The 23,922-nt window shown below is 47.0% G+C and overlaps 1 protein-coding gene across 4 annotated transcripts; it reads left to right on the top strand.

Moving 5' to 3' along the window:
* The first annotated feature begins 1,101 nt into the window (after nt 1-1,101).
* On the top strand, nt 1,102-23,534 carry SETD4 (SET domain containing 4). 4 transcript variants are annotated; one of them, XM_070377672.1, is made up of 12 exons: nt 1,106-1,548; nt 3,173-3,334; nt 4,147-4,316; nt 6,466-6,561; nt 10,955-10,992; nt 13,385-13,473; nt 15,008-15,437; nt 16,234-16,408; nt 18,089-18,170; nt 19,054-19,134; nt 22,113-22,236; nt 23,387-23,534. In XM_070377672.1, exons 3-12 carry the CDS (start codon nt 4,244-4,246, stop codon nt 23,519-23,521), a joined length of 1,323 nt encoding a protein of 440 aa, XP_070233773.1. In that variant the 5' UTR covers nt 1,106-1,548; nt 3,173-3,334; nt 4,147-4,243; the 3' UTR covers nt 23,522-23,534. The 4 variants fall into 4 exon arrangements, with proteins under 4 accessions (XP_070233791.1, XP_070233773.1, XP_070233781.1 ...); XM_070377680.1 differs by having other exon boundaries at nt 3,262-3,334; XM_070377690.1 differs by lacking the exon at nt 3,173-3,334 and having other exon boundaries at nt 1,102-1,548; nt 23,402-23,534.
* Nucleotides 23,535-23,922: the final 388 nt, after the last annotated feature.

Raw genomic sequence — 23,922 nt, forward strand, 5'->3', positions numbered from 1 at the left:
ACTTATATGCAGAGTACTTCATGGAAATGCTGGGCTGGATGAAGCAGAAGCTGGAATCAAGATTGCGGAGAGAAATATCAATAACCTCAGATATGCAGATGACACCACCCTTGTGGCAGAAAGCAAAGAAGAAATGAAGGGCCTCTTGATGAAAGTGAAAGAGGAGAGTGAAAAATCTGGCTTAAAACTCAACATTCCAAAAACTAAGATCATGGTATCCAGCCCCATAACTTCATTGCAAATAGATGGGGAAACAATGGAAACAGTGACAGATTTTATTTTTTGGGGCTCCAAAATCACTGGAGACGGTTGACTGCAGCCATGAAACTAAAAGACGCTTGCTCCTTGGAAGAAAAGCTACGACCAACCTATACAGCACAATAAAAAGCAGAGACATTACTTTGCGGACAAAAGTCCCTATAGTCAGTATAAACCAATAGCTAGGGTTTTTCCAGTAGTCATGTATGGATGTGACAGACCACAAAGAAAGTTGAGCACCAAAGAATTGATGCCCTTGAATTGTGGCGTTGGAGAAGGCTCTTGAGAGTCCCTTGGATAGCCAGGAGATCCAACCAGTCCATCCTAAAGGAAATCAGTTGTGAATATTCATTGGAAGGACAGATGCTGAAGCTGAAACTCCAATACTTTGGCTACCTGATGCAAAGAACTGACTCACTGGAAAAGACCCTGATGCTGGCAAAGATTGAAGGCGGGAGGAGAAGGGGCCGGCAGAGGATGAGATGTTTGGATGGCATCACGGACTCCATGGACATGAGTTTGAGCAAGTTCTGGGAGTTGGTGTTGGACAGGGAGGCCTGGCATGCTGCAGTCCACGGGGTTGCAAAAAGTCACACACTACTGAGTGACTGAACTGAATAGTGGGTAGGGCAGCAATTGAACTCCGTCTTCTGTAGGGAGAAGTTACGCTGTTCCTGGGACAGCCAACTGGGCCAGATGATCTGAAGTGCCCTTAAGCTGAAGAGGAACGCGACAGGGCACTCTGGCCCACGGACAGGCTGAGTGAGGGTCGAAGCAAAGTCAGCCCGGAAATGGGGGCTAGCCTGGCCTTGCAAGGCCTCGGCCCCGCCCGGCAAGGCGGAAGTGGGTGGGCCACGGAGAGGGCCCGGTGGCCGCCCTGGCAGACGCACACTTGGCTGCTCCTCCCTTGGAACTACGGAAGGAAAGAAGCTCCAGGTCGGCTTTCAGAGCGTAGACTCCTGGTCCACGGGCCACAAGGTTTCCTTACTCCTGGACCTGCAGTCCAGCCACGGACGACCCTAGCTAGCTCTGTCAGCCGTGTCGTCCCCTTCCATCCCTCCCCCCGGAAGAATGCGCATGTGCAAGCCGGTAGGCGGAGGCCCGCGGCGCCGAGAGCTCAGCCTGGCGACCACGGACTTGGGTCAGTGTGGCCTAGAGGCGGGCCTGGCGGCGCTCGGCTGTTCCCCCTGCTGCTGCGGCCCGCTTCTGTAACTCGCGAGCAACTGGCGTGCTGTTCCGGCTGTTCACGCGCTTCGGGCCTACCCACCGCCATCTTGGAGCTGTATCAAGGTGCGCTGGCAAACTTCCGGGGCGGGGCCTCCGGTTGCCGGGGTAACGGGACTCGGCTTTCTCCTGGGCTCCCCTTTTATTATTTAAAAGAGAGCTGAATTCAGATCGTGCACCCTCTGCCGTGCCGCTGCGCATTACATTTAACGCCCCCCCAGTATTTGGGGCTCGTTCTTTTAGCGAAAGTCGACCCGAGAATCCTCGGCGCGAAGGGCCCTAAGTCAGGGCGTTTGTCAGCGGCCGGGGTCTCAGCCCTGTGTCCTCCGGCGGCGGCAGAGCTGTGGGGCGGGGCGGGGCGGGGTAGGTGCGGAGTGTGTGCCAACGGAGGGGCGGCCTCAAGTCTGGCGTAGGAGAACGGGGGGCGAGGACGGTGCCGCCAGCCTTGCGGTCACCCCGGCGCCACGTGCACACCTCGCTCCCCGGACCTCGGGTCTTGGGGGTCCGCGCGGAGGCGTCCCGGCCCGCGCGCTGCAGTGGCTCTGGGGCCGCCGAGGGGACGAGCCGGGGTGGGCCCTGGGGCCCGACTCCACCTTCTGGTCGATCAAATACTGAACCTTCCATCGCTGGGAAGGAATAGTACAGTAGCAGAGCCTGGGATTCGTGTCTCTTTATTCATGGGCTGCCTGGTAATTTTTAGTAACTTAAGAAAAACAGTGGTTTGGTTAAAGTGCACGTAGTACTAGTAGCGTTGGTCGCTCAGTCGTGTCCGACCCTTTGCGACCCCATGGACTGTAGCCCACCGGGCTCCACTGTCCATGGGATTCTCCGGCAAGAGTACCGGAGTGGGTTGGTGTTTCCTTCTCCAGGGGATCTTCTCGACCCAGGGACTGAACCTGGGTTTCTTGCCTTGCAGGCAGATTCTTTACCGTCTGAGCTACAGGGAAGTCTTAAAGTGCACATAATACGCACATAAGTAATATTAGGATTATGTCACTTATGTACTCATATATATATATGTGTACATATATGTGTGTATATATATATATATGTACACGTCAGAATAGGAAGTTACAGAAGGAATAGTAAAAGCCCCCTCCCCTTGTACGTTTTTGAATATTTTCGTAAAATCCTCCTGTTTTGTAAACAGAAAATGTGCCCAACAGAGACCAATAAGGGGTCTTTGAATTTGTTCTGCAACTTTGTTTTTTCACTTAATGTATCTTGTATATTATTCTATCTTCATAGGTACTTTTAATTAATGGCTTCATAATACTCCATTACCTGTATCATGCCAGTGTGATTCATGGATTTCATTTTTATATTTCTGAGGAAGTATCATGTAGAAACTGTAGTGGTCACTGTAGATTTTATAATCATCTCTTTGCTTTGTCTGCTCTCTTGGTTCTCATTTTCTCCCTAATCTCTGGCAGCCACCTACTTAGTTTATGTTTACTTCAGGATCCTGGTTTTAAGAACAAATTATTACTTCACACTGAAAGAGAATCCTTTTTTCTTCCTGTACAACTTCCTGGCAAATGGGGGCAATGGTTTTTGTTTTGTTTTTTTTTAAGTACAGTTGATTTACAGTGTTGTGTTAATTTCTGCTGTACGGCAAAGTGATTCTATATATATATTTATATGTATAAACACACATACACATTCTTTTTTATATTCCTTTCCATTATAGTTTATCCAGGATGTTGAATATAGTTCCCTGTGCTATACACTAAGCCTTGTTCGTTCATTCTGTATGTAACTGTTTGCATCTCAACGCAGTCCATCCGTCCTCGCCTCCCTCTCCGGGGACCCGCAAGTCTGTTCTCTCTGCTGACTCTGTTTCTGTTCATAGGTGGGTTCATTTATGTCATATTTTAGGTCAACATATAGGTGGCATTGCATGGTATTTGTCTTTCCCTTTCTGGCTCACTTCACTTAGATAACCTCTGCTTCTGTCCATGTTACTGCGGATGGCATTATTCCGTTCTTTTTTTGAATGGGTGGCTAGTACTCCATTGTATATATGCACCATATCTGTAGGTGGACATTTAGCTTGTTTCCATGCTTTGGCTATTGTGTATAACGCTGCTTTGAACATAGGGGTGCATGTATCTTTTTGAATTATAGTTTTGTTCAGATATATACACAGGAATGGGATTGCTGGATCCTATAGCAACTCGGCTTTTAGTTTCTGGAGAAACCTCCCATGCTGTTTTCCATAGCGGCTGCACCAACTTATATTCCCACCAACAGTGTAGGAGGGCTCCCTCTTCTCTACTCCCTCTCCATTGTAGAGTTTTTAATCATGGCCATTCTGAGTGGTGTGAGATGGTACCTCATTGTAGTTTTGATTTGCATTTCTCTAATAATTAGTAACATTGAGCATCTTTTCATGTGCATGGCTACTGTTTATTCAGAGTACAGTTAGGCTGTTGCTTAGTAAACGTTGATTAGCATTGAGATGTGCACACAATTATGAACTTGATAATGAGAATTTCCATGATTAATCAGCATTTAGTAGGAAGTTGAGATAAAACTGTTTTAGAGGGACCAATATAATGGTAATTCTATTACTGCGCAGGGATCATGATTTAGCTCATAGTGTAAACAATTTGTATACAAAAACATTTTAGAGAAATGTTTTATATATTTATATCCTTACAGGTACAAAGAACAGTGATTGTCATACAACTGGAAAGAAAAGCAAAGAAAATGCTTTTTGTTTTAGTTTGGACAATTAAACAAAAACTGCATTTTTAGTATGAAGAACGGAGGAGGAAGAACAAGCCGGATCAGAAGACGAAAACTCTTCACAAGTTCTGAATCAAGAGGAGGTACAGTTTTGATTCTTTTGGTGCCAGTGATGAAAAAAGGAATCCTTTGCTGGTTGATATTAACAGATACACAGACCTTTTCTCAAAGGCACATAAGCAGTGTTCATAGAGAATACTTGGAATACTGGGGTGGGAGCTGTTCCCTTCTCCAGGGGCTCTTCCCAACCTGGGTCTCCTGCCCTGCAGGCAGGTTGTTTACCATTTGAGCCTCCAGGGAAGCCCCCTTAGAGAATCCTGTTTTGTAATAGTGCAATTTTATTCTTTTAAATGCTTATGGGATTACAAATGTATTGCTTCAGCTTTGTCTTCTCTGGGGATGACTCCCAGGTTTCTGCTTCTTGGCCTGACCTCTCACTACCTATAGGTTATCAGTGTTTGGACATAAGTTTATCATTTCAAGTTCAGTGTCACCCAGGCTGAGCGAGATACTGTATGTGAAGGCCCTTGGCCCACTGGAGAGGACTGCATAAGTGCACTTGTTGTTTTTGATGAAAGTTAGCAAAATGTCTCCCCGCTGACCCACAGCTCGTCAGCACCATCAGAGGCTGTCTTTGACTACATAGCTTTCTCTGCCCTGTAGGCCATGTCCCACTCACTCTCACCTGGTCTTTCTTAGGTTAACTTCTCCCTCTCTGTTGTACCCAGAGGTGACCTCAGCCGGCTGTTCATCACATCGCTGTTTTTCTTTCCTGTTGGTAGTTCCAGTTGCCACCGTCAGTCTGAGTTTCCTAAGGGACTGTTGCCTCTTTGGTTTAGGAGCTTCCAGGATCTTCATTGTCTTTATTTTTATTTTAAAGACCCATTACCCTCTGTCTGTCTTCTTTATTTTGGTCGCACTGCGCAGCATGTAGGAGCTTAGTTCCCACACTAGAGATGGACCCCATGCCGCCTGCAGTGGAAGGTGTGACGTCTCAGCCACGGGCCCACCAGGGAAGTCCAGCCTCATTGTCTCTTGTATGCTGTTCGCCATCAGCTCCCTTTCTAAGTGCCCCGCCCCCCGCCACTCCCTGTGCTAAAAGTGTGTTCTCTACCAGCGTCCCCCACATCTGCCATTCCTCGTAGTCTTTCTCCAGCCAAACCTGCTTTCTTCCCTTCTCCCAACTTGTTGCGTTTCTCTCTAACCTTTGAGACTGAGTTGAGGTCTCATGTTTTCGGTAATGCCATTTCCAGTTCTCACTAATGTCACCCGGTTTCCATGCTTCTTGGCTATTACTCTTCAGGACCTTCTGGTTTTCCAGTTGGTTTTTGTGGAAGTCTTATTTCCCCAACCAGAACATTAACTTCTCGAGGGTAAAGAGCATGTTGACGTCCTCCACAGTGGTTAGCAGTGCTGGGAGTGTAGTAGTTGCTTATTCAGTGCTCTTACTGTGAACTCTAGGTTGTGATAACCTATTTTAGGAGCCGTATATTTTGGATCATATGTTTCTTAAGAAAACACTTTCATTGAGGTATAACTGACCCACAGTGAATGTCACACATTTGATAGAATTTGACATATGTATACACACAGGAGGCCATTACCAAGGTCAAGATGTGAACGGTATTTATCACCCTAAGAAGTTTCTCATTTCCTTTGGTAATCCTTTGATCTGGCCCCTTTTTGAACCCTCCTTTCTTCCATCTTCGGACTTTCACTATTGATTTGTGTTTTATGGTTTTATTTAATTATATAGTATGCATTTTTAAAAATCTGTCTTCTTTTACTCAGCATAATTATTTTGAGATAATTCTGTGTTGTTAACGTATATCAATAGGTCTTTGTTTTAACATGAATTATAGTCCGTGATTTGTTTATTCCAAATGTTCTAGCAGTATTTATTAAAAAACAAAACAAAACTGTCCTTTCTCCATGGAATTGCCTTTGCATTAAAAAAAAAAAAAAAAACAGTTGTCAGCATATGTGTAGGTCTATTTTGGGCTTTCTTTTCTATTCCATTGATTTCTTTTTCTGTCTCGATGACGGTATCACACAATCTTAGTTACTGTCATTTTTAGTGATAAAAAGTTTTGAGGTCAGTATTTCAAAGTGTTTTTGGCTATTCCAGGTCTTTTGTATTTCCGTATGAATTTTAAAGTCATCTTGTCAGTTTGGAGTGATCCAATTATATAGTGATTTTAGTCACCAGGTTTTCTTTCCTCTCTTGATTAGTGAATGAGAGCTACAAGCCTGAATTTATAGAGCTTAAGAAGTGGCTGAAAGATAGGAGGTTTGAAGATACAACCTTGATACCTGCCCATTTTCCAGGTAAGATCTGGCATTCATTCACCTGTCTCCTGAGAGACACATGGGCCCAGGTGATGGGAGAACCAGGGTGATTCTCGCAGGCGGGCTGTATTCTTTCTGGGAGCACGTCTTCTGTTGTGTGGCAGGCTTCCTGCCTTGTAGGTGCAATATTTATTTACACTTTACCTTATTTGGAAAATGAGTTTTAAGGGGCTTATGGACAGAAATTCTGAAATGGTGAAATAAAATTAAAAGTTAGAAAAGGGAAATGAGAATAGAAAAATAAGATGAAGGCAGGGATAAGGATAACACCTAAAAGCCATAATTATGACATCTTGTACCCCCAATTGAAGGCGAGAGGAGAAGGGGACGACAGAGGACGAGATGGCTGGATGGCATCACTGACTCAATGGACATGAGTCTGAGTGAACACTGGGAGTTGGTCAGGACAGGGAGGCCTGGCGTGGTGCAGTCCATGGGTGGCAAAGAGTCGGACACCATTGAGTGACTGAACTGACTGTACCCCTGTCAGAGGTGGGCTGCCAATTTGACTCCTCTGTCCAGCAGCCCAGTGTACATGGTCAGTTATCTGAATCTTAGTGTTCTGTAAGCACAACTAACTTGTTTACTCATCAGAGCTATAGGTATTTCTAGAATGTAGACGTGAGGGAAATGTCTTCACTGGGATTTTGTAGGGAAGACACTGTGTAACGTGGGGACTTGTGATCCTATCAACCTGCTCGTGGTGGTTTCGTGAGATTTTCAAGCCCATGCAGCTGATGGGATTATCCCCTAGCTCAGGTATATCCCAGGAGTTTTCTCAGGCCAGCGGGTTCCAGAGAAGCAGTGGGGGTGCTTGTTCCCTGGGTGGGTGGCTCGAGGAGAGGAGCCCTGAGGGAAGCCTTAACTGAGGAGGAGCCCCTCTGTGGCCCTGGCGTCCACAGACACCTGAACAGGGACGGGTGAATACTCTTTTCTGAAAGTTTAGGTGTTTCCCTGTGGAGGTTGGATTAACATTTACCGAAAATTGAGAAATTTGTCATGAAGTTTGGGTCAGCGTGCTCTTCTGGAACATTTTCTCACAGAAGTCGGGGAGCTGGCAGTTATGGGCATGTGCCTGCGGACAGGGCCACCCAGCTCTGTCCACAAGTGGGCTTGCGGTCACCAGCGAGAGGACCGATGTGCTCCTCAAATGGGTTTCAGGTTTGCTGTAGCACAGAGACAGTTGTGAGCTGAGGGCCTCGAAGTTCAGGATCACAGGGCAGGTGCAGACGTTTCGCCTTATAGAATGCTTGAGTTGTGAGCCTCTGAAGGTTCCCCTTGGCCCTTAAAGTGACCTTTCAGGTGCCCGTTAGGTAATGGAACTCAGAGCACAGTGCCTTCCTCATCCGCCCTCAAGATAAACTGTTTACCTCATGTGCTCCTGGTCTAGTGAGGCGATGTGTGTGAAGCTGTTCCCTATGTGTTAGTAATACCTGATGACTGTGGGCTAACATACTTGATTTTGAACCATTCTCTGTTAGGATTGCTCCATTTTTATGATGACGAACCATATTTATTAGCCTCTAACACAGTGTTTAACTTTCTGTTGCTGTGTGTTGGGGAATGCCTAGTAAAAAAAACATACTCTTAGATTTACTGAATGGAGTTTTTTTCCCTTAATAAATGTATTTAAAAAATGTATTTATTTTTGGCCGTGCTGGGTCTCTGTTGCTGCATGTGGGCTTTCTCAGGTTGCACCGATCAGGGCTGGGGGGCTACTTTGTAGCTGTAGGCACAGGCTTCTCGTTGCAGAGCACAGGCTCTCTGTGCCGTGGCTTGGTAGTTCTGGTGCGTGGGCTCAGTTGCTTCAGGGCATGTGGACCTTCCCAGATCAAGGATTGAACCTGTGTCCCCTACACTGGCAGGAGGAGTCTTAAACCACTGGCCACCAGGGAAGTCCCGGATGGAATTCTTTGAGATGATCAAGAGAAAAGCAGTGTCCAGAGTGGACTTGCTGTGCCTGAGGCCTGCACTTACAATTCTGGGGGCAAGGAACCTTCATCAGTATGGGCTGCTGTAACCAATTACCATAGACCCAGTGGCTTAAACAGCAATTTATTTCAGACAGTTCTGGAGGTTGAGAAGTCTAAAACTGTGGTTTCGGCAGATTCAGTATCTAGTGAGGACTGATTCCTGCTTTGTGAATTGCCATCTTCTCGTGTCCTCACATGAGGAACTCTCTTCTCTCTTCCTACAAGGGCACAAGTTCCATTCGTGAGGGCTCCACCCTTATGACCTAGTCACTTATCAGAAGCCCCACCTCCAAACCCATTGCATTGGGGGTTAAGAAATCAACATATGAATTTAAGGGGACACAAGCATTCAGTCCACAATACCTTCCCTAAGTGTTTTCTATATCTTTAGCTCTTAATCAGTGTAGGATAGCAGAGAAAGTTCATGGGATTCTGTCAAAATGTATGAAATTCTGGGGAATTAGTTTGTGGAGAGTCAAGGCAGGATTCCAAGTTAAAAGCAGGATTCAGTCTTTAGACTTGGATCTAATTTATGTTTTGGGGGCAGACCCTGGTATTTCCTTTTATTTTTATTTTATTTTTTTCTAATATTTCCTTTTAACACTAAAAGCACTGTCCAAATCTGGGCCTCTTGGATAGATAGCAGCAGAAATTATAAGGCAGTGAGTAGTCTAATAACATTCTAATGAGCACTTCCTACCTTGCCTTAGTAAGTGCAAGTTACTGTCATCTGTTTTCTGGTCTATTGACCACTATGTAGGGGACATATAGGTAAAGTACCTTCTGGATTTATTCCATCTGCCGAGTTCTGTTCATATATGTATTAGACAGGAATTTCCACTTAAATTAGCACATGGATTTTTTTAAAGGATGAAAGTGAAAGTTGCTCAGTCTTGTCTGGCTCTTTGCGACCCCATGGACTGTGCGGTCCAGAGAATTCTCCAGGCCAGAATACTGGAGTGGGTAGTCATTCCATTCTCCAGGAGGTCTTCCCAACCCAAGGATCTAACCGAGCTCTCCCGCATTGCAGGTGGATTCTTTACTGGCTGAGCCACCAGGGACTCCACAGGAAAAAATTCCTCCCGTTTAAGGGTTCTTAAAGGTTTTGGCCCACAGGGATGGTTAACTTTACTGTGGGACACACAAAAGAAATTAAGTTCTTAAAATCAGAGCCATGTGTTCGAGCAGACAGTATGCTTCTAGGTAGGAAGGACTACTCATCAGATTAAACTTGCCAGACACCTGATTCTGGACTCGAGTCAAGAATTCTCTTCATGATCCAGAATCTCCCATTAGGCCTACAGGCATTGACTTTTGCTGTATTATATTCCTTCCCATCTGAGAGTCTGAGCAAACTTTGGGAGACGGTGAAGGAGAGGGAGCCTGGCGTGCTGCCGTCCGTGGGGTCACAAAGAGTCGGATATGACTTAGTGACTGAACAACCACAGCAACCAGCAGAGAGAAAAAAGTCAGAAACTGTGGTTTTGAGAAGACTAGAGAGATTTCATATAATGATTACAGGTCATATCGTGTCCATCTGTTTGAGAAAAGCTGTCAGCGGACTGGCAGGAGGGGAGCCCTGGGCACGGAAGGTAAACTTACGGATGTCGGTGGTGTTGCCAGAGCCACCGGGGAAGCTAGTGTCATGACTGTGCTCTGGTCAAGGCCTTGGCTCGTGGGAGCAGCTGGTTCTGGATCTACCTCACCGAGCTTGTCCGGTCAAAGAGCACGGCTCGTGGCTTGTCCTGTCAAGGAGAGCGCAGCTTGTGGCTTATCCTGTCGAGAGCATAGCTCGTGGCTTATCCTGTTGAGAGCATAGCTCATGGCTTGTCAGGTCAAGGAGAGCACAGCTTATGGCTTGTCAGGTCAAAGAGAGCATGGCTCGTGGCTTGCCTGTCTGGGGAGGGGAGGGCACAGCCCCAGGCTTTGTGGCACCTGAATGGGCTTTAGTGGTCATTCAGCCAAAGACTGGAGATCATTCCTGCGGAACGCTGGGTCTGGTAATGGGTAGAAGTAACCTGCGGGTCCAGCCTCCGAAGTTGGGTAGGCATCCTGGGGAGTTGGTCCCCCACCTTGGCCAGGAGACCCCAGGGGAGAGAGTCCAGCTTCAGGTGGCCCGTCCAAGACCCAGCACCTGAGCTGCCTGAAGGCGATAATCTTTAGGTGTCGTGTCTAAGGCGGATTTTGCCCTTCAAGGATCATAAACCCAAAAGGAGGTTGAGACATCATCCCGAATAGCTTCTTGATCCTTGGTTTCCCCAGGGAGTCAAAGGATGCGACACACTCTGCTTCAGCTTTGTGTCATTTTGAAGTTCACCCACATCTCTTATGCAGAATAGTATCTCTAAGACCTTGAAGCTGTCATAGGATTTATCTTTTTTCTCTCTGTGCGTTTGTAGGTACAGGAAGAGGACTGATGAGCAAGACGTCCCTGCAGGTGAGAATTTCTCTCTCACCTTGAAACCCAAAGTGGATTTTTCTGCTTGGTTTTGGGGTTCAAGTCAAATGAATTAAAAATATTTTAGACATACTTTTTTTTTTCAACTTAATGGATGGGTTTGAATACAGTTCTGTCAGTTAGAATTGTTGGCTGTGTGCAAGAAACAAAGCCAATGTCACGGAGCGCACGTTTCTTTGGTAGTCAGGTCAACGAGCCTGGGTAGGTGGTCCTGAGCCGGTGTGGTGGTCCGGGCTCCATCAGCTGAGCTCCAGGGTGTAGTACCAGGGTGTAGCTCCAGCGTGTAGCAGGAGGGAGCAGGGGGTGAGGAGGGGCAGGCTTCTGCTCATCCACAAAGTTCCAGCCACATCTCACCTGCCAGCGCCCAGGGAGGGTGAGAAGGGAGAGCGCGTTGGGGTGCACGACTGGCCGTCTCCGCCACAGCAGGTTTGTAAGTCTGATCATGTTTTAAATGTGCTGAGTGTGGGCTGGGGCTGGAGGGGATCCGCTCAAATCTGAGCCTCTGTAGTAGGTAGAACCCAGCAGCCCAGCAGGCAGGGGAGGGGACCTCTCAGCCTGTCCCGGGGTCCCCTTCTGCCAAGCGAGGCCCCTGACCCTCTTGGCTTCGGTCTCCAAGGCTGGACAGTGAGCAAGTAAATGACAGAGCTGCTCTGCCAGGTCTCTTTTAGTTCTTCCGTGCTATTTAAAGGACAGCCAGTGCACAGTTTTCTGTAGAGCTAGACATGCATTCCTTATTTGTAATTATTTAAATTTTCTGTTTAAAAACTGTTTTATGTTTACTCCTTAATTTAGATAAAACCCAGCTGTGTCTGTATCTTTAACCTAAAGAATGGTAGCTTTTAATGTTGTAATTCTATTATGCTATCATAATTTTTTTTTCATTTTTAATTGTGGTAAAATGCACACAACAGAAAATTTATTATCATCACCATTTTTAAGTGTGCAGTTGAATAGTCCTAAGTACATTCACCATTCACATTGTTGTGCAGTATCTTTCTTTTTGAGGGGAGGTATATGACTGTTCTCTAGCAGACTTTGAGGGGGAGAAGTATACCTCTGATAAATAGAGTGGTGACTCTGGGTAGTTTTTGCTTGGATCAGGAAATGATACTTGGCAGTTACTTTACACGTACTTTCAAATGTGGCTTTTTTGCAAAAACTTTGAAAATTGAGACATATTTTACACATAGTGAAATACACACATTTTTAAGTGTCCAGTTTGATAGGGTTTTGATGATGAAGACATTTATTTCAATCAAGATATAGAACCTTGTATTCAGAGGGTTGTTTTTGGTTTGTTTGGTTTTTTGTTGACATGGGATGTCAGAGCAGGAAGGGATTTTAGTGACCGTACCAACTCAGTCTTTTGTGTGTGAAGATAATCGTTCTTTAAATGTTTGTTGTTGTTGTTGTTGTTGTTTTTGGTCTTTGGTCTTTCTTTTTTAATTTTTGAGTCTTTGCTGCTGTGCACAGGCTTTCTCTAGTTGCAGTGAGCAGGGACCGCTCCTTGTGTAGTGTGGTGGCTTCAGCCATTGTGGTGCACGAGCTGAGTTGCTCCGTGGCATGGGGGATCCTCCCGGATCAGGGGCCGAACCCATGTCTCCCGCACTGGCAGGCAGATTCTTAACCACTGGACCACAGGGAAAGTCCCAGCTCAGTCTTGATTGACAGATGAGGAGACCAGAAACTGAAATGAGATTTTTGGCCAAGATGTTTAACCCCTATTTAGGTGTCAGTTATGATGAAAGCAGGATCTTTTATCTGGCTTCTTAGTGCTTTATTTCTACTGGTCTGTTCCTTGGTGTCTTAATTTTTCTTCCTGTGTTTCTGTCTCAGTGGGAGAAACTGAAAACTCTACTTTTGCAGGTGATCAAGTGAGATTCTTGTGCTGGGGGGGGCCACCCTTGCCCTTTCGAATTCAGGTACTTGTTACAGGTTATATGGCGAATAGGTCATTACTGGGAATGACCGGGCACATGCATTTCACTGGAAGAAATTTTTGGTGTGGTTTCTGTCTGTTGCCTGTAGGTGGCACTGTTTCCTGGTGTAGGAACATGAAGGAACACTATGACTTGAGTCAGTGTTTCTGCATTCCTTTCTGATGGAAGGTTGACTGGTGGTGGGTGTCAGTCACACCCTTAACCTCTGACTCTCGTTGGGGTTGTAGTGCCCGGCGTGGGAGCAGTTCTGCCCGTGTCTGCTGACTCGGCCCGGGGAGCCCGTCCCCGGGCTCTTTGGAAGCTCTTTGGTTGTCTATGGTTGGGCTCCACTGGGTTCTTAGTAGATGACTGTGGAATCGGGGACTTCAGAAGATTCACTCAGGTCCTCCCCCAAGCACGGGTGTTCTAAACTTTACTTTCTTTCTGGTAAGGAGGGACAGACGATTATCTCATTGCCTGAGAGCTGCCTACTCACCACGGACACAGTGATCAGAAGCTACTTAGGGGCGTACATTGCTAAGTAAGTGACCGCTCACCAGCTCATCTGGCGCGAGTGTTTCTCCTTTCAAGTTTGTATCGTCAGAAAGTATGTCAGCTAAGACATAGTCCCTTAGGACCCAGTCCCTTCATGTGGCTAGTATATGTCAGAAGTGATGTGAAAAGTTGATTCTATGAAGTTGGCTCTTAATTCATGGTAAACTGCATTTTTAAGGTTTTAATAGGCTGCTTAGGAAGTGGATTTGAATCCTGAGCTGACCTTACCAAAAAATGAGGATTGCATGGGAGCATAGACACACAAACCATAACTGAGTGCCTTGACTCAGCACTCCACTCCTCTCCCACTGTTGTGGGTCTTGACAGATGCTATTTACGCTTTTATTTTTACCCTTACTGTACTTGCTTGAATTCTCCTTCAGCTATGAAGAGCTGTTGACAATATGAAGGAGCTGGTTAGATTTGGCATAGAAGAGAAGAGGCCAACATAGGAGCTGAAAACTACTTTCTGGCTGATGTTATAGGGGGGGTCTCTTTCTTTTGGGTGGGTTTTCGAGGACAGATTGAGGAAGGTCCTCAGCATAAGAGGTTTCTAAATGATAAAGGAAGAAAGATTATGTTGTTTCTCAACCCACGGTAAGCCCCTCTGGCTTACTTTTGTAAGAAGGCTGATATATTTTCATGAGCCTGAGTAGAGGCAAGGATGCTCTTGGTATTAACATTTTCTGTATCCTTCTGGAGTTTTGAGTAGAATGCATGGTTATATAGGAACCTGAATTTTGAAGGATTAATGAAAACTTTTCTAAGTACACCTATGCCACATGAGCTCTTTTTATTGGTAATAAACAAAAATACTGCAGTATATAATTTGCAATAGAATGGGGGAGTTTAAGACCAAAAACTTCCAAACTGTAACAGGTATATAATGAGCTTATTCATTTTTCTGCCTGGGTTATTACTGCACAGTAGAACTCTCTGCAGTGATAGAAGTATTTCACGTTGAGTTCTCCTGTATGGTAGCCACATATGGCCGACGAGCACTTGGAATGTGGCTCCTATGACTGGGGAATTGAATTTTCAATATTATTTAACTAAAAAGCAAGAATTGGAATAGCTCCTGGTGCCCAGTGGGTACCGTGTCGAATGGGGAAGGTCTAGGTTCTTTCTATCAATTGCTCCCCATATCCCCCAATTTTATATCCTTACTAAAGTGGAACAAGTGAAATTCTAGCAACAGCTTTAAAACTGGAGAACAGAGTTGGAAGCAAAGAGGTTTTTGCAGAAAGTAATCTCTTGCAAACAAAGCTGGACTCAGGTTAGCGAGCCAGTTCTTGTGTCAGTGTGGCCTGTTCATGGCCTCTGTACTGGGGGTGGTCCCGGGAGGAGCCCTTGAGGAAGGAAGACCCTCTCTTGGATGCATTCGGTGAACATGGAGTGTACTGACCACTTGGCCACAGCCCCTCTGGAAGCAGAACTAAGCCCTCAGGTGTCTGCATCTCTTGCTTATTCCATATTTTGAATCAAAGTAACTCCTCCAATCTGGATTTTCATTTTAAAAGGTGGCAGCCTCCTCCATCTCCTCTGCTGGCTCTGTGCACCTTTTTAGTGTCAGAGAAGCATGCTGGGGATCGGTCTCCCTGGAAGCCTTACCTGGAGGTTTTACCAAAGGCCTACACCTGCCCAGTTTGTTTGGAGCCGGAAGTGGTGAATCTTCTTCCCAACCCTTTGAAAACAAAGGCCTGGGAGCAGAGAAGCCACGTGTGGGAGTTCTTTTCTTCTTCTCGAGGCTTTTTCTCCTCGCTGCAGCCTCTGTTTTCTGAGGCCGTTGAGACCATCTTTAGTTACCGCGCCCTGCGGTGGGCCTGGTGCGCCGTCAACACCAGGGCTGTGTACATGAAGCGCCCACCGCTGCTGTGCCTTTCCCCAGAGCCAGACACCTGCGCGCTCGCCCCCTACCTGGATCTGCTGAACCACAGCCCCGACGTCCAGGTGAGACATCCACCGGGGGACCTGGGTTCGGTTTCAATAGGGCCGTGTAGAACCTGCGACCGGAGTAGTGAGCAGAGCCCCAGGGAATGGGGCAGCTGGTCAGCCTCCCTGCCGTCAGGTCTGGTAGGCTCCTGTCTTTCCTCCTGACCTGTCTCCACCTCCTGGCATCCTTTTCCTTTGCCCCATTTCCCGACTCTGCTCTCCAGACCCACAGAGCCTGGTGCCGTTTCCCCTGGAGGGTCTGAACCAGCAGCTCCCCAGGGGGCAGCATCTTTCATCCTTTCAGACCTGGGACCAAAGCCTCACTTGCTTTCCTGTCTCTTTTCCGTCCACACTTGGTGGCATCGCTCTCAGGGTTTAGCTGTGATCGCTGAGGGTCTTGCTGCTTGCCCCTGGAGCTCTAGCCTTGGGGGACAGGGCTTTTACCTTGCACTTGGTGTAACCGCAGTGCTCAGCACAGGGCCTGGCACGGAGGTGGTGTTCAGCCAACAGGTTCTGACTGGATGGGTGTTTGTGGGAAATCGAGAAGGGATCCCACTTTGGGAGTCAGCTAGAGACCTCTTCATCCCCAGGCTTCTGCCCTCTCCTAAAGGAGATGACTATATCCCCAGTGGACTGAGATTAAGGCAAACCAAAGAGGCCGAAGTTCAGATGTGGCATTTTTTTATTCATGTGGGTACATTCTGTACTGAGGACTTGAAAGCTGCATCTTGCTTAAATGAATGTAATCAGTTAATCTTTTTGATTTTCTGCTTTGCTTTAAGAGACATGTTTTGCAATTTGTTTTTTTTTCTAGATAAAAGCAGCATTTAATGAGGAAACTCGCTGTTATGAAATTAGAACGGCTACACGCTGTGGCAAACACAAGGAGGTTTTCATCTGCTACGGCCCCCACGATAACCACCGCCTGCTCCTGGAGTACGGATTTGTCTGCGTCAGCAATCCTCACGCTTGTGTTTATGTCTCTAAAGGTTGGAACTGACTTTGGTTTCATCACTAAGATAATTGGATTCCCTGCTACCAATCTGGTTGTTTTTTTATAAAAATGACAAAACCTTAAAATGTGTATCAGTTACTTTCTCCTAGGTAGAGCTATCCCAGTTCTTACCGACCACGTCATTTCAGTGTTGAAGTAAAAGCAACGTAGCTTTGATCCATATTGAGGTTAAGAACTGAGAAAAGTTTTTTTGCATTAGGTCGGACAGTAGAATGAAAGCAAAGGAAAACTCCTAGGAAATAGAGTACTTGTAGATGACGAGAAATGGAAATTTTGTCCTGAGACATTGTCACTAAAGATAGAGCAGTGGGGGCACTTGACTGCCGTGGCAGTCCAGTGGCTAAGAATTTGCCTTGCAATGCTGGGGACGCAGGTTCGATCCCTGATTGGGGAACTAAGATCCCACATGCTGCAGGGCAACTAAGCCTGCGCGCCACAGCTGAAGACCCCGCAGGACACAGTGAAGATGCTGTGTGCCGCAAGCAAGGCCTCGTGCAGCTCAATAAGTAAAGGGATACTGAAGAAAGAATGGAAGCACTCTAAAAAATAAAGTGCAGGGTGAGAGAGTTCCAAGTAAAAAGGACTTACGAAACACCCATTGTGTGTAATCACACTGCACCAATCACAGGATAAATATGTTACACACAGCCCTTGTTTGAGGGGGTTTAAGGCCGTGATAAAAAAATGGATTCCATTTGTTACTTAGCATCGTCGTCATATTTTAAAAATACGTATTAAAGTTGTAAAAATTCCAAATATAGTATTAAAAATAATACATGGAAGGCTGATGTATTCTCCCTTCCCTTCAAGCAGCAGAGAAGCAGTTTTCTAGGCGTTGAAGAAATGGCTGGAGATTTACCGAGTGTATAATTTGAAGTAATTTTAATATAAGTTCTAGTGGAAATAGAAACTTGGTCAAAGTGCTACCACTCCATCCTCTAGCTAGAGTAGTAATGCCGTTTTTCAAAATGAAATAGAACAGCAAAAACTGGGTATTGCTGGGTCTCTTAGAAAGCTAGCTTTGAGACTAGCATTGTATTATCAGAATAACTTTTAATATTGATGACCATGCAGTATTGATTTGTTAAATACTTTGAACAAAATTCACACTTTATTTTTGCATGTAAGAAAAAATAAAAAGAAATTTTATAAAAAATAGAAAAATCCTTCATTATCCTATTACCCCAAAAAGCTTTGTCAATTTTTGCATCATCATTTTCAGTTGTTTTATGATTACAATCATTAATATCCAGATAGTTTTGAATTCTGACTTTTAAAAACCTGAAGCCTGGAAACATTTCCTGATGATCGTCTGCAGCCTGTGCTTCAGTGGGTGTGGCTTCCCACTGGTCCTGTCATGTCTTCATTCCCCGACTTTGTGGGTTGGTTTGCTTTGTGGGAGCAGGAGCTGAGGTAGCGGATGTTCTGTCTGCTGTCTGGTAATTCTTGTATCCTTTCAAGGGCTAAGTCGTGACCTCATTGAGTTGGACCAAAAGACTAGATTTTTTTTTTTTTTTTATGTGAAAGAGGTACAATTGTTTACATGTGTCTAAATTGCTGATGGGATGGAAAGTAAGCTGAGAAGGGTCTCCCTTTTTGCCTGAATTTTATGCTCTATATCGCAGCCTGATTTTTGTTTTTTTTTTTAATGCAGATATACTTGTTAAATATCTTCCATCCACTGCTAAACAGATGAACAAAAAGATTTCCATTTTGGAGGATCATGACTTCATAGAGTAAGTGTTTCTCTTGAAATTTTTCCTTTAGGAAATTTTGATGAAAAATTGAGAGTTCGGGTTTTCAAAGGTGTGAGAGGCCTTCTGGCTCAGATCTGGTGACAGACAGCTATTTATTGAGCTCTTTGTATATAGTACATTGTGCTTGATGTGTGGTGGGGCACAAGGAGGGGAAGATACTTGTCAAGAGACTTTTCTGGGGACCTGAGATAGGAACTTGACGTCTTAAATGATTGTATGTACTGACTGGTGGCCCTGAGTGCTTGTTGCTGTCATGCAGTCAGGCAGCGTGGCATTAGTCCTGCAAGCCAGCCTGGCCGTCAGTCACCAGCAACCGGGTGCGTGCTCCTGGGATGGGAGGTGCTGAGGTGATTCCACACCAAATGGGATCAACTGGGTTTGAGACCCTCCCTTCCCCCCCTTGCGGATTTTCTGCTTTAGACAAAACTGAGCTCTCACTGCTCCAGCAGCAGAGTGAGGGCCAGCTAGCTGTGATGCCACCCTTGGTTTGATCCTCGGGACAACCCGGACTTTTCTTCATCTGTCTCACTGTGGTCTCCTCATCCAGCTTCAGCTTCTTACCAGATCAAAAGAGCTTTCTACTTAAGTATTTGCAGACCTATTTTTCTCTTTTGTCTTTGTGACTGAGACTGCGGGCTGCACCATGTTTAACGGCCCCTTTAAAAAAATGTGTGGCCCCTGAGCCATTTACTGGGGTGCAGTGAAGTGTCGCAGTGACAGATTGGTCATTTTTAAAAATTAACTTTAGGGTTAGGGTTAGTTTGTATGGGAGTGTAGTTGGTTTACACTGTTGAGTTAGTTTCAGGTGTAGGACACAGAGATTCAGTGATCGATACATACACCTGTCCTTTTTCTGCTTTAGGAATCTGACGTTTGGATGGGATGGACCGTCTTGGCGGCTGCTCACAGCTCTTAAGTTGTTATGTCTGGAAGCTGAAGAATTGTAAGTGCCCTGTCTGTTGGTCACCCGCTGCCACTACAATTTGGACGTAACTGTGGCTTTTGGTTTGGCCGACACTCAAATGCCCCATTTCAGAGGAGAAAGAAGTGCCCTTGTATACTGGGGCTGCTTATTCTCCGTGTGGGCTTCCCAGGTGGCCTAGTGGTAAAGAGCCCACCTGCCAATGCAGGAGATGGTAAGAGACGCGGATTCAATCCCTGGGTCCGCAAGATCCCTTGGAGGAGGGCATGACAACCCACTCCAGTGTTCTTGCCTGGAGAATCCCATGGACCGAGGAGCCTGGGGGGCTACAGTCCATGGGGTCGCGAAGAGTCAGATACGACTGACAGATATGACTTAGCACGCACATTCTTTGTGTAACTCGCCCCACGTGGGGGAATGTCTAGCTTTCTACGGTTTCTGGAAGTATCTGTTTTAGACTCATAATCTGAGTGCATGGTCCTGAGAACTGGCCTCTCCTCAGATATTTCTCCCCCCAACCCGGGTGACCTGCAGTTCGCTGTTCAGGGTGAACACTTCAGAAAGTGTGCGCACTGACGCTGGTCACAGGAGAGTCTTTGAGTAGGGAGGTTTTTCCCCAGAAGCAGACAGGGCTCCTGAGCACGGACCCCGCCCGGTTCCGTCTTGCGGGCAGACCCCGACCCCCACTGAGGAGAGGCCTGGGTCTCTTCAGAGGGCAGGCGGGTAGAGGAGCCCCCGCTGGAGACGCGCGTCCAGGTTGGGTCCTCAGCACTCCCGGGAGGCTGCTCGTCCTCCCCTTAGCGTGGCAGGCGTAGTCAGAGGAACGTGCTGCGCGCCCTGGAGCCCCTTGCGAGGGAGGCGGGGAGGAGTAATGCCCACTACTCAGCAGGAGCTCAGCTGAGAGAAACCGGAGCGGGTACATCCTGCAGGTGGCGGAACCGTCCTCGAGCTGTGGCGGGGACTCGGTGCTTCAGCGCCGAGACTTAGTCCCCAGCTCGGCGGCCGGCGCTCCTTCCGTCACGCCTGCGACGTTCCTGTTCGCGACGTTCCTACGTTTCTGTAGGGACTCTGGGAGGAAAAAAAACTCCCTCCCAGGTCTCCACGCCAGAAACCGTGCGTTTTTCTTAGCAGACGCTGAATTCTGTATCCGACACACTTCCTTCGTCTTGTTGCTTGCTAGAAAACTCAGGCAACTTGATCTGTGGTCCGTCCAAGTGTGCCGGATTTTAAGGCATGCGAGTCATCACGGGCTCATCCCTGACTCGCCATCTCATCTTTCCTCCCCGTGTCTTTCCTTTGTCTTGTTTCGCCCATCCCGTTTGTCTTCCGTTTCATTTTATCTCATGTGTACCCACCATGTAAGTTTCTTTGCATCTTCCTTGGAAAAAGGTACCAGTGCTTTTTCAAGACATGTTAACCTCGGATTAAAAAAAGCAACTGGGTGTTTCCCAGGGCTCCTGCTGAGGCCTCTTTGCTTCCCTTGGAGTTATTATTATTTTTTTTAATCGAAAACTTTTTGTTTATTTAATTATTGGCTGTTCTGGGTCTTGGTTGCTGCAGGAGGGCCTTCTCTAGTCGAGGAGAGCAGGGGTCGCTCTGTCGAGTTGCGGTGTGGGCTTCTCATCGGGGCGGCTTGTCTTGTTGCAGAGCGGGTTCTAGGGCCCTTGGGTTTGTGTAGTTGCAGTGCGCGGTTTCAGTAGTCGTGACTCGGGCGCTAGAGCGTGGGCTCAGCAGTTGTGCTACACAGGCGTAGCTGCCTTGAGGCACATGGGATCTTCCCAGCCCTGGGATCGAACCTGTGTCCCCTGCATTGGCAGGCGGATTCTTAATCCCTGGACCACTAGGGAAGCCGTCCCTTGGAGTTCTTTCTGACTGACTGGAGTGGTGTGGCAGAGGAAGCGTGCATTTGGGATTCTGCCTGACTGGTGTTTGCACGCTTATTTCTGCCTCTCACTAGCTCTGTCACTTAGGCTCAGTTCTTCACTGTTCTGGATTCTCAGTTTCTTTGTGTCTAAAAGGTGGGGATAATAATGCTTTCTTTGCTGGGCAGTCGTGAGGGTTAAAACAGATAGCGGTTTAGTAGGAAACACTGCACCCAGCGCAAAGGAATGTCCTTTCTTTCTTGCTCCCCCTCTCTCCCTCCCCTCCCTCCTTTCCCAAGAACCAGCCTGCTGCTGAGGTTGCCACCGTCTCTAGAGACCCGTCTGAGACTGTATGCGAGTGTGGCTTGGGGGCTGTGGGGAATTTCTCAGCGATTCTCGTGCCCTGCACTAGGAAGGTGCAGCCCTCTCCTTGCCTCTTCCTCCTCGCCTTGCCCACATCCACAGTCTCCGCGTCCGGAACCTGTCCTCCACCCCGCTTCCTTCCTCTTTGTGCTTCTACGGGCGTGTCGATTCCGCCTGGCCGCCTCCGGCTCGGCGTCTTGCCTGTCCGGGCACGGCAGCGCTGTTCTGCCTGCAGAAAGTTGTCCCCACCAGCCCACGGAGCCCCCTTTCCTGCAGACTTTCTTGTATAAAATTGGCATGACCAGCATGGTGAAAAAGACTTCTTTTCCATCTGTAGAGCACTTTACTTTCTGAAACGTCCTGTGTTGAGTTTGTCATTTTTTTTGTTGTTGTTTAAAGGAGACGCTGTGATTTGAAGAAAATGAAACCCGCCGCCTCTGCTCCTTAGTCTGTGGTCCTCTGGCTGTGGGCTCGCCTTTTCGTCCATCCTCTGTCCCCTCCCTGTGGCCGGTGGCCGTGGCTCCGCTTGCTTGTGAGCCAAAGGACTGTGATGCTAGGAAACTCAGCCCCTTGCTTCTGATCCCCAGGGTTCCTTCCTTCTTGTCTACTGTGTCTGCTTCAACACAGGACCTGCGTTGGCAGGAGGTTTGAAGGAATGCGCTGATGGAATGAGTTTCATTATGTTTTTGGAAAAACAGGACAAGTGTTGAAGTGGAAAAGCCTTTATTTCTGAGAACCTGCTGAAATGACCTTCTTGAATATTTTTGGTTCTAGTACGTGCTGGAAAAAAGTACTTCTTGGGGAAATAATTTCTGATACAAATGAGAAGGCAAGTTTGGACGTAGCCCAGAAAATATGCCATTATTTCATAGAGGAGACTCATGCTGTGCTTCGAAAGGTATGATTCTAGAATATCTCATTCTTAAGTGTTTTGATTGAGAAGTTGTTTTGTACTTGTTGGATAGGAATAGTCCACCTTATTGGGGTGCTGTTAACGCCTTAATAAATAAACACTGACGTAATCTGTGTTTTTGACTCTTAACATGTGTTTATACTGTTCAGTGGGCTCCCCAGGTGGCGCTAGTGGTAAAGAACCCACCTGCCGATGCAGGAGATGTAAGAGACGGTTCAACCCGTGGGTGGGGAAGATCCCCTGGAGGAGGGCCTGGCAACCCACTCCCGCACTCTCGCCTGGAGAATCCCATGGACAGAGGAGCCTAGCAGGCTACAGTTCATGGGGTCACAGAGTCGGACATGACTGAGCGACTTAGCACACAGCACACACACACCTTTTAGTAGGTAAATTAGTGCGTGAATTCTTTTTCGTAGATTTTTAAGGTACTTTTTTCCCGTTTGTGTAGTGAATGTTTTAATTAAATGAGGGAGAAGGCAATGGCACCCCACTCCAGTACACTTGCCTGGAAAATCCCATGGATGGAGGAGCCTGGGTAGGCTGCAGTCCATGGGGTCGCTAAGAGTTGGACACAACTGAGCGACTTCACTTTCACTTTTCACCTTCATGCCTTGGAGAAGGAAATGGCAACCCACTCCAGTGTTCTTGCCTGGAGAATCCCAGGGACGGGGGAGCCTTGTGGGCTGCCGTCTATGGGGTGGCACAGAGTTGGACACGACTGAAGCGACTTAGCAGCAGCAGCAGCAGCTCATTTGAATGAAAACATTGCTGTGATTAACAAATGATTTTATTGAACCTTGGCGACATTGTGTTGCGTGAAATAAACCAGGACATGAAAAGACAGATACTGTATGATTCAAATTAAATGAGACGTCTGGTATTCCAGAATTTATGGAGACAGAAAGCAGACTAGAGGTTCCCAGGGATTTGGGGAGGGGAGGTGGGGAGTTAATGTTTGATGGGTGCGGTTTCTGTTTGGGAAGATGAAAAAGTCCTGGAGACAGATGGTGGCTGTGGTTTCACACACTGTGAATGTACTTAGTGCCACTGAATTGTACATTTAAAACCGGTTAGAGTCTTAAATCTTAGGTGTATTTTACTACACTAAAAAAAACCATTTAAAAATAACTTCCAGGTTTCTCGCATGAAGGATGAAGAAGTGGCTTTGATGAACCAATTGACTTTGGTAGAAACACTGCGGACGGAAGAGCTGAAGATTCTCCAGGCCTCTGCCAAGGCCCTGACCACCTTGCAAACAGCTTTTTCGTAACACACTTCACCGAGTGCGTAAGGTCACCTCCTCTGCTGGGTGTGGCTTCTTCAAACATTTTTTAACTCAGGTTTATTTTATATGGACTCATTGAGAGTCAACGAAGAGTTATCTGTTCAGTCCCATCCCTGTGCTTCTGTCTGTCTGTGGGGGGAAGTGGTGGCTGCTTGGGGATGTGGAGGCGCTCTGCAGGGGCTGGGTAGTTCTGGAGGGCCCTGGAGCTGTCGGTGAGGGGGACGTGCCGTCCATCCCAGCAGCCCTTCTGATGCCCTTGGGGTAACTCACAGTCAGTCCTGGAGGAAGACGTCTGAGCGAAGTGCGACCTGGAATGGGGAGGGGAGGCTGGGATAGAGCCAGGGTCAGCCCGGGGCTCCGTGTGTGGTAACAAGAGGCTGTGCTTC

The sequence above is a fragment of the Bos mutus genome, chromosome 1 (assembly GCF_027580195.1).
Source record: "Bos mutus isolate GX-2022 chromosome 1, NWIPB_WYAK_1.1, whole genome shotgun sequence".
NCBI classification, from domain to species: domain Eukaryota; kingdom Metazoa; phylum Chordata; class Mammalia; order Artiodactyla; family Bovidae; genus Bos; species Bos mutus.